The sequence below is a fragment of the Neomonachus schauinslandi genome, chromosome 8, assembly GCF_002201575.2.
Source record: "Neomonachus schauinslandi chromosome 8, ASM220157v2, whole genome shotgun sequence".
NCBI lineage: Eukaryota > Metazoa > Chordata > Mammalia > Carnivora > Phocidae > Neomonachus > Neomonachus schauinslandi.
This window is the reverse complement of record NC_058410.1, coordinates 44,717,503-44,728,331: the sequence shown is the minus strand read 5'-3', so window position 1 is coordinate 44,728,331 and position 10,829 is coordinate 44,717,503. Positions and strand designations below refer to the sequence as shown.

At 42.7% G+C, this 10,829-nt stretch overlaps 1 protein-coding gene across 1 annotated transcript in view; it reads left to right on the top strand.

The window, feature by feature from the left end:
- Positions 1-2,187: 2,187 nt before the first annotated feature.
- Positions 2,188-10,829, top strand: part of DCBLD1 (discoidin, CUB and LCCL domain containing 1) — a 61,033-nt gene continuing 52,391 nt past the window's right edge. The window contains exon 1 of the mRNA XM_044917547.1: positions 2,188-2,407. Coding sequence (XP_044773482.1) covers positions 2,188-2,407 — 220 coding nt within the window. The remainder of the gene's footprint in view (positions 2,408-10,829) is intronic.

Genomic DNA, 10,829 nt, shown 5'->3' with positions numbered 1-10,829 from the left:
TCTCTCTCTCTCACTATCTCTGTCTCTCTCTCCAATAAATAAATAAAACCTTTAAAAAAAAAAAAGAGTAAAACAGATACACATGCTTAACATAAAAGTCTATCTCTGGTTGCAGTATATCAATGCAATGAGGCTGATTTGTTTCATTATATACAAAATTATAATTAGCAATTTGTTGTATTTTCATAGTTTTTTTTTCACTATACTTTGTTTTATTTTTTCAAGGAAGGATGGCATAATGAAAGCACTAGGATCTAACTTGCCTTGTTTTCTCATTGTTACCAGATCCTGAAACTCGCCTCTAATGTGGCTCAGGATTCTGGTGTAGAACGGATTACTTCATTCCCATGAAGGTATTACCTGAGATGGGAAAGGTCACCACTGGGAGCCCACCTGGCTCACCCGGTGAATTCCTCGCTAGTAAACAATACTCCCATTGTCTTTCCTCCTTCGTTGCTCACAGAGCCCCACCTGATGGCCACCAGCAGCTGCCCAAACTCACCTTCATGGAAGGAATGAAGAGAAAGAAGAAACAGAGAAAGCTGGAGTTAGGGAGTAATTGAATGTATCAAAGTATCTTTCATGTTTTCTGTGTGAGAATATTCAATATTTTCATGGGTGTGAATTTACTTTCAACACAAATATGATAAACCTATTTATCGAGTACCTTGGACAGGCTAGAACTTTAAATACATATTTTATTTTGTCTCTGTGACAACCAGGACGATTAGGTATTATACTCCCCAACAAAACTGAGGCCCTGGAGAGAATCAATCTTAGTCAGTGGCTGATCCGGGATTCAGACTTGGATCAGCCTCATTTCTAAAGCCCAAGCTCTTTCCTCTAAGCTCTGCTGCCTTTGAGAAAGCAAACGCCAAAGACAAACTCATAGCTGAAAAGTAGACAGAGGAAAAAATGAATGCAGGTATAAACAGTCTATCCGGGTGTCCAAAGAGCACGTGACCGGCGAACATTGGACCTCTGCCGGACTCTGGTACTCGCCTCCGAGCTCCCCTCCGCACCTGCTGGTTTAACAGCACGCTCTGTGGCTGCGCGTTACCTAGGAAAACTGCCGAGCGCCCAGTGGAGGAAGCGCGGGAGAACTGCAAGCTGACTGAAGATTATGTTAGAGTCTTTAAAATCTGTCCACGTTCATTTCCACGGCCACTTCCCCGCTCAACTACTCGGTAATAACCTTGTAACTCTCTACTCTTCCAGCTTGCCCTTCCCCCAGCCCTTCTCCACACCCCCAGGGAATCAGATCCTACGTCCCAATCTTCCGTGGCTGCTCGCTGGTCCGAGGATCAAGTTCAGCATCCTTTACGTGGCGTTCCAGGCCCTCCACGTTCCGGCCCCTGCTGTGTGCACCGGCCTCCACCTCTTGCCATGTAACAACCTGGGCAGCATGCTCCAGACACTCTGGCCTTATCCTTCCTCAGCTCCTTAGCACACCGGGGCTGTTCTCCTGTCCCCCGCCTTCCGCTTTCCCAAGTCCCACTCACTCTCCCAGTCTCGGCTTAGAAGCCACTTTTTAAGTGAGGCCTTTCCTGGCTGATTCCTCCCCCGCCATCTAATTAGATCTTTCGGAATGTGCTCCACTAATACTCTTCATGTCACCTATCGCAATATGCATTATATACTTGCCTGATTATTTTTAACGTCTGCAAGTGTCACAAGGGCTTAGCACTGTGCCTGGCTGCCACACTGCTGGACCTTAATAACTTTTGAATGAATGAATGGAGGGACTTGAACTGGGTTTTAATTGTCACCATCATCAACCTATCAGACAATATTTCGAGTCCCCCATTGCTGCTATCACTGGCATGCCCGTCCGCGTGGGGTTGGCAAAGCCCTGGTGGAAAGCAGCTTTTCCCACCCACCCACTGCGCGCTCAGGAACGCGGGGGAGGACCTGGGCACAGCGGGGCTCGCGGCAGGTCTCAAGGCCAGGTGTCCTCCTGGCTCCCAGGTTCACGTGCATTGGGGGAGGAGCGGCGGAAGAAAAGGAGAGACTGAAACAGGGAGCGCCGGGTACCTAGAGGTGACCGCGGGCGGCGTCTGGTGCGCCTCCGGCCTCGAGGCCAGCCGCCGCCGGGGACCTCGACTTCCTCCTTTGGGGGCCGGCGCGCGGGGCTGGGCTGGGCGGGGCGGGCGACGCCCCCGCCGGGCTGGGCTCCCGGCCGCCCCAATGGGATTCGGTGCGGGGCGGCGGCTGCGCCCAGTCCCGGCGGCGCACTCGGCCGCGGAGGAGGCGGCCCGGCAGGGGCAGCGGAGGGGCTGCGCTCGCCGAGGGGAGGCCGAGCGTGCCAAGCTGGCGCCCGGCGGGGCCATGGTGGCCGGCGCCCGCGGCCTCCTGGCCCTTCTGCTTGTGGTCTCCGCCCCGCTCCGGCTGCAGGCGGGCGAGCTGGGTAAGTGGAGGGCGAGTGGAGGGCGGGCGGCGGGGCGGGCAGGGCTGGGCCTGGAGGGACCCGGCGCGGGAGGAAATGGGGTCGCCGCCTGCACCCCCCGGACTCCTGCTCTTTCTGGCCGACGGCGGCTCGAGTATAAAATAAGTTAGAGAATTCCGATCGGTCCCCCACCCAGCTCCTTCCTTCTCCGCTCGACAAGAGAAGCAACTTGACACCTCCCCACGTTCCCTCTGCTTTCCCCGCTGCCGGGCTCACTCTGCTTCCAGACTTCCTGAGTCCGCCGGCCCCGTGAAAAGTGACATGGCCCAGGGGTCGCGCGCTGACGACCCCAGCCGCCTTAGGGGAGAGTCGTGTGCGGGGACGCTGCTTTCAAGCCTTCTTGGACAGGGCTGCTCAGCAGTTGGGCGGCTGGGCCCTCCCGGTCCCCTGTCCTCCCTGCGCGGCTGCTACCCTAGCGTGTGCCTTTGCCGCTTGCAGGAATGGGCGGGGGGGGGGGGGGGGGGGCGGGGAGGTTCCCCCGAGGTTGGGGAGGAGGGCCGCCCTGCGGCTCCTCACCTGTGTGCTGCTTGCGCCCCAAGTTGGAGTCGTGTGGCTCGGCTCTTTTCTGGGTGTTTGAGGGAGTCGACTCCCGACTAGGCTGGTCTTTTCTGTGGACCTGGTCCTTGGTTTCAGGTTGGACGTGATTAGTCCACAACCGAGTTTACCTCTGCATAGCCACCTGATTAAAGTAATAAACCGTTTTACCAGCCCAACAAATCCTTGTTAATTAGTTCTTTACTGATAGGGCAGCTTTCTGCGATTTTTCAGTTCTTGTTTTTTTTTTTTTCCCCCTCAATTCTGCCCCTGTACAACTGAGGATATTTAATGGCACTAACTATCCAGAGTATTTTACAACTCCCCGACCCCGGCCCCGTGTTTTCTAATGAAACAGGAATCACAGAGAAACCAAATGCTGGCATTTTCTTCACTGAACCACGTATCCATTCCCAGTCTGAAACATGGATACTCAAGAAGTTAGTAGTGGTTCCTAAGTTTGCTTACATACCACTTTGTTTGTTTGTTTGTTTTTAAAGCTGAAGTTTAGACAAAATATGTCTTGGCACTAACAGAATGCTACCCATATTGTAAAGTTTTAATAAATAATGTATGTTTTTATTAAGTATGTAGGATTTTGATTATCGGTGTTTTAAACATTTAAAAAATGTTTCTGTCACTATTAGATGGAACGTCTATGAATGGGTCCGATAATGTGTTCCTGTCCTAATCTGGCCACAACTGTCATCCATTTTTCCAAATGAAGTTTCAGATGTTGGATGATCATCTAGGCTGTTGACTGGGTGATTTGTCGAGCAGTTCTTCCGGAACAAGTGTGATTTCTTAGATTCTTATTGAGCTTCAAATTTGAGACTTGATAGCAGCTGACTGGCAGAAGAAGATGTCATTTGAGTTTCCATGAAACGTCCTATGTGTTTAGGATGTTAAAAGAACCAATGAAGGCATAAGTATTCAATCACACAAAGAAGCAAAACTTAGATTTGGGTCATTTTACTGAAAAAAAAAAATCTTCTAGGAACTCTGGTCTGATACATCTTGAGTGAAACCATAATCAGTGATTTTTTTTGAGTATTTCTCACATCTGTGATTTTCTACATTAGCCCTTGGTCACTTATTTTGCGAGTTTCCATAAATTTAAATAGGCACACCCATTTTAGGTCTTGAGAGAGGCTACTGGCTACATAGTCGAATGGTGGTCATAAGTGATATGAGCAATCTTGATGCTTAGAAGAGGGCAGCTCTAGCAGAACAGTCTGTTTTTGGTGAGAAGTTGACACCATTTATTACATTTTACCTTCATCATTCTTGGAGTCAGCTTAGCCTGGTGCTTCTTGGGTCCCAACCTGCCTAGTCACCACTATCTCCAGAAGCTTTATAAAGCCCCAGCCTCATGTTATGAATCAGAATTGCAAATGGGTGGGGCCTGGGAATAGGCACTTAAAAAAAAAATTCCTCCAGGTAATTCTGATTCTAATCAGCTTTGAGATGGTGGAAACATTTTATAATGTTAGGATTATAAAATGCTACCATCTGTGTCATAGACAATTTAATATTACACTTCTATTCACTGGATTATGTTTCAGGAAACAAATGCGATAATTTAAATATTTATAAGCCGAGTCCATGAAATTATTCAGAGTCTGGGGAAGCTATACTGGTTCCTTTGTAGTCTTCTGTTTCCCTGAAGGTGCTTTTGCTCAATTTATTTATTTTAAAAGTGGCCACCTCTTCTAGTATTTATAGCCTGCTAGGCCCCAGACCCCAGCACTTGATGAGCAGAATTTGGTCTGATTTCTGCTCCTTCTTATATGTCCTGCTCCTCTGGACCAACTTAACTAAATTTAGGTATTTACAGATTGTTTCACATGGTTTTTGATCCTACATAACATCACATACAAATTGATCTTTAGTATTAGTTCAAATAAATTCATAGGCTTGGATTTAGGTCTTCTTACCTTGATTATAAGTTTTGAGAACAAAATATCCTAATTCGTGTGATGAATTTGTGCTAACTAAAAATCCCTGATTCTCTCCTCACCAAAATATCCAGAGATGTATATTAAAGATTTCCTCCTTGTGACTTAAGTATTAGTGAAGAATAAAAATAAGCGATTGGTCTCTAAGGAAATTTAAGCATAGAATTAGATACTTTAAAATTGCTTTAAAAATTCTGCCCAACTCTCATTTGTTACTATCGGAAGGTCTGTTCTTAAGTCATCACTCCTGCATATTTTGGTTAGGCATGGGACAGCGGATGTCCAATGTTCTGAGTGAGTGGCTTCTTAAAAAGTAAGCACAAGCTTATTCTGGTACCTTCTGTATCAGTGTGTGCACTCACCCCAGCCTTTCCATCATCTCTGTGGTCTAGGATTCTCTCTACCCTGTTGGACTCTGAGTTCCTGAGGGAGTGACTGGGATTGTCTTTATCCTCCTAGCACCCGACAAAGGTGCTTAATAAATGTTTCTTGGGTTAAACTGAACAATCTTTTCATGTTTAGGAGATATCTTCAAATTACTTCCTAATTAATAGAAACTAAGTAATAGGGGCATCTGGCTGGCTCAGTCGGTTAAGCATCTGCCTTCAGCTCAGATCATTATCCTGGGGTCCTGGGATCAAGCCCAGGACTCCCAGCTCAGCAAGGAGTCTGCTTCTCCCTCTCCCTCTGCCTCTCCCCCGCCCCCGCTTGTGTGCTCTCTGTCTCTCTCTCAAATGAATAAATAAAATCTTTAAAAATACAAAACAAAACAGAAACTAAGAAATAAAGAGTCTACTGAAGTTCTTTATGAAGGTTCATCTGGTGCTTCCATTAGTTAATTGTGTTTAGCAAGCACAGCTCTCTTGGCATGCTTATTTCTATATGTCTATATATATTTCAAATAAAACAGCAGAAAGAAGGGAACGTGCCAGCAGACCAAAATGTACCATATCTTTTGGCTCTAGTAGATATGACACTCAGAAACATTAAGTTGCACCATATAGTCCAGGAAAGAAAGAAGTTACATTAAAGGATTCGTTAAACAAAACCAAAGGATACATTAGGATTTGAACTCTGAATAGTATCCTAAACTGTATCTATTAACTTTTTACTTTATAAGTTGAACTCTTGAACCTTGTGGTACTGAAACAGACTTGAAAAATTACAAAGAAAACATAACTTGGAAATAACTTAGACATCTGACATTTATAAGGAATTATGGCTTTATTTTTAAGATGCATGGGGAGGTGAAATTAATTGCAGCATTTAATAAAGGTTTTAGTCATGTTAAAGCAGAAAAATAAAACAAAACAAAAAACTTGTTCAGGGAAATATTTCCTGTGGAGTTTTGGACTTACTGCTATGTGTGTCCTAAAGCATAAAGTCCCTATACATATTAGAGTAACCAGTTGTTTTGTATTTTTTAAGGAGATAATACACACCTATCTGGAATTGCACTTAGCACATAGTAAAAGCTCAATAGACGCCAGCCATCTTCCTTTTCATTACTGTTTATTACTACTTATTTGACAAGTGTGGGGGCTCCTTTATTCTGCCTTCCACACTGCCTCTAGGACCTCATTTTCTACCATGCTCCCCCATACTCCCAGCCATACTGGCTTTCTTACTCTTTCTCAGAGATACCACATACTCTTTTCTACCTCGGACCCTTGCATGTGCTGTTCCCTCTGCCTGGAATAGGCTTGTTCCAAATATCTACATGACTCCCTCCCCCTTCAATCTTTGTTCAGATGTTACCTTCTCAGGGAGAATGGCCCTAACCACCGGTAACCTTCCTGATCTCCCCCAGGACTCCATATTCCCCTTCCCTGCTTTCAGTTTTCTCTGGAGCACTACCATCCTCCACCAGAGTGTATCATTCACCCTTTTATTAAATTTGTCTGTCTTCCCCCTACAAGAATGTAAGGCCCACGAGGAGCTTTGTGCTTTGAATAGTGGCCAGCACATGATGGGTGCTCAGTAGGGGATGTGTGCTCAGTGAGAATGGGGGGAGAAGGCGGTGGAGACACAGTTCCTGCCCCTGTTGTTAAAGACTCAGAGCTGACTCGAGCTGAGAATCAAAACCAGAACAAGACAAAGTAATAAAATAATATGTCTAGTCCGACTGTTATTTATACACAGAAAGTCTGAAAATATGGATTTAAACTAGAGCGATTCATTCTGGTATATTTGAAGTTTGGTTTGGAGGATAAACACAAAAATATTGCCAGACTTTCAGATTTTATTTTTCATTAGACTGTGGTGTAATTTTGCCTTTTTGCAACTGAAGAGTCATGTTGATGTCATTTTCCAGGTGTTTGTGTTCTGCTTTGTGTATATATATAAAAAAATAGTTGTTTGCCTTGAGGGTGGGGGAGTGGGAGAGACTTAATTGATGGGGGAAAAAATCCACATGGCGATTTCTAGCCCAATGTAGAAATAAGTTCTCACTGTGAGCCCTAATATGCTGAATGCAGACCAACTGTCAAACTTGCCTTTCAGTGGCAGCGAAGAAGAGAGGTTTTTGTTTTGTTTTGGTTCTTGTTTTTGTTTTTTGCGGGGGAAAGGGAGGAAAATGGTGGAGAGTAGAGATGAAATGAAGCCTTTTATAGTCTCCACAAGCACCTGGTACAGTGCCTGGTAGAGAAAGGGCTCCAGATAACTATTTCCTGTGTCCGCGCATGAATGGTGTGGCTGAGGTTTGAGAGAATGAGGTGAAAGCTAATATTCACCAAGTTGTTTTAAACAGAATTGCATACATGACTATCATGGTGACTTAGGAAACATTCTCCATGTATTCAAGAAAATAGCTAAATTCAACTCTGAAAAGTTTGAGAATCTCTGAGACTCCTTTGCAGGCAACACGAGGAGAGCTACCCTGGGGTTAGGTGCTGGCAGCCTGGAGAATACTGCAACAAGTGGTATACTGATTGGGATCAGGCAAGTCAGTGGTCCCCCAAGATCTCCAGCTGCTTATAGATTGAGGGTGTCAGGGGCCTGTTTTACCCCGAAAATCACTGGGGACAGTGTTTAGACATTGGTGACATGAACACTGTATTAAGCCATATTGTCATCTACGCCCTGACTGTTTACTGCCATTTCAATTTGATCTATTAGTCCAGTTTTAATGAACTATCTTTCTGGGGACTTTAATGCTGTATGAAATTATACCCAATACTTACAGAAATGTCTTCTGTCTTCTATGTGGTAATTGTAGCTTAGGTGGATTTTTTTTTTTTTTTGTAGGAAAAGCTGCAAAGAATAACATTGAAACAAAGTAATAGCTAAGTGATTCTGTTTTACCCATTTCTCCCCTAATTTTTATAAAGCTACACTGGAGCTTTTTTTTTTTTTTTAACTAAATTTCTCTTAGGATATGGCTTTCTTTTCTGACTGCTTTTACCAATATATTTCCTGTTGCTTATAAGGCAGAACAGTTGTGGAACAAAGCAGGATATTGATAAATAATGTTGTACCAACATATCATAATCCAGCAAGGAAGATGTTACACAGAGAACCACTAAGGACAAGCTTTTGGTGTGCACACACAGACACACAAATACAAATATATATCCCCACAACTAATGTACATACACACACACTTTTATACACTAATTCACTTTTACTAAATATTAAGTAGACAGAATTGCATATATAAAATATGTGTAAGGTGTAAAGAACAAGGATAAAACTAATACCTGGATACTCTACTACCTAGTCTTTACATGCTTTTATATTCTGCTTTTTTTCAACTTAACATTTTATTAAAAGATTTCACCATCTAATTGGGAAAAAATTCTAAGTTTATATTTATTTTTAGTATTAACCTTCAGGTTTTAAGCTGTAAACTCATTTTCAAGTCATTTATTGCTACTGAGAAATATCTAATGGAAAAATAGAATTTTTGCCTTGGCCAATCAGCTATGGATCTTGTCAAGATTTTTGTCTTTTGTGTGTTTCAAATAACCCTTCTTTGCTTTTGGAGTCAGAAGTAAGTTGCTTGTCCATACCGTGTTTGAAAAAAGTATTACTTTAAATGTACTAAGTGTCAGAAAGGTAAGATATATTTCTTGGTCCTTCTTGGATGAGATTCTTAATTCATACTTAACAGAGGTCGACCTTATCAATGATTAGACTACTTGGAGTTTATCTTCACTGATAACCACATTTGTTTTATATGGTTTTATAGTTATCATTTTCCAACTCAAATCACAACCACTGTTGTAGCCTTTTAATTCAGTGTCCAACATACTTACATTTTACCGGGAGGGAAAAGAATAATCTCTCTTTCATCACAAAATTAAAATCTTTGGAAATTAGAACTAATCTGGCTCCATTTCATGATTAAGTGTGTTGAGTGGATGTGCCTAAAAGTTGTATATGAATATATATATATATATATATATATATATATATATATATATATATATATTTTTTTTTTTTTTTTTTAAGAGAGAGAGAGGGAGGAGGGGAGAGGCAGAGGGAGAGAATCTCTAGCAGGCTCCCTGCCCAGCATGGAGTCTGACTCAGAGCTCAGTCTCACAATCCTGAAATCATGACCTGAGCTGAAATCAAGAGTTGCACACTCAAATGACTGAGCCACCCAGGTGCCCCTAAATGATTGTTTATAGAGCACTCTATTCTTGAAAAAAGGAGAAAAACCTAAAACTTTATTTCACTATTATTTCTGACAAAGAACAAGGCCAATGGATATTCAAAGTTAAGAAGTCCAGTAAATTTGAATTACCAGTGCATAAAACTTCCTACAGGGAATATAAGTAAACATCTCTGTGGGTCTCACTGAATTTTTAAAATGGCTCAGGGGATTTAATTCAACCTTTTTATGACTTTTCACAAAAGCAAGTTTACCTCATATTGAAATGTAGTTGATTAAAGTCTAAAGGAGGAAACTTTTGAGACTTGCTAGTCCATAGGACCACTGAAACATGAAATCTGTTTATTGAATTGCTGCCATTCTGAGGAGGTTAGAACAGAAGCTCCTTATTTTGAGAATTACATGGACCATGATTTGCCTTTTTTCCCCCTCAAGAAGTCCCTGCTTTGCCAACAGACTAAAACTGAAGAGAGTCTACAGATGGAGAAATGGCCCTGTACCCGCCATTGCTACTAGCTCTGAAGGGTCTGAAAATCTTTGAGACCCTCTTGCCTTGTGGGTAGGAAATTCTTTTTTCTTTCTGTTTTCCATCTTCTTTCTTCTTTTCCCTTTTTCATCCTTTTTGCTACAGTTGCTGTGCTATATGACTGAGATCTTAACAGAAACACTGTTTCCCCCCCCTGAGGTATTTAAAATCTATTAAGTATTTCATTTGTGTCTCTAAATATTCTCTTACATTACTACCATGCCATGAGCACACCTGAAAATATTAATAGTGCTGTCTTAATATCATCTAATACTCAAGTCATATTCAAATTTCCCTAGTTGACCTAAACATATCTTTCTACTGCCCCTTTGTACAAAGAAAGATCCAAACAAGGTCCACACATTACAGTTTGTTATTCTGTCTCTTAAGTCACCTGTAAGGAAAGCCCTGCCGACATGGGTTTTATTTTCTGGGGAGGAAATCAGTTATAGTGTGACACGGCTCACTCTTAAATTCGACCAACTGGCTTCTGCGTTCTGTATCTTTTTCCTTGGTGCGCTATCCACTCTGCGTTCCGTATCTTTTTCCTTGGTGCGCTATCCACTCTATTTCTCTATAAACTTGAATTTAGACCTACAGACTTGATTAGAGTCGGGCTAAATGTTTTTTGTAAAAGTATCACAAAGGCGTCATGTGCTGCTAATTGTATCTCAAGATGCATATATTATTGTTATTATTGGCCCACTATTCACCGTGCTAAAAATGCTCAGTGGCTTCAAGAAGTGACAA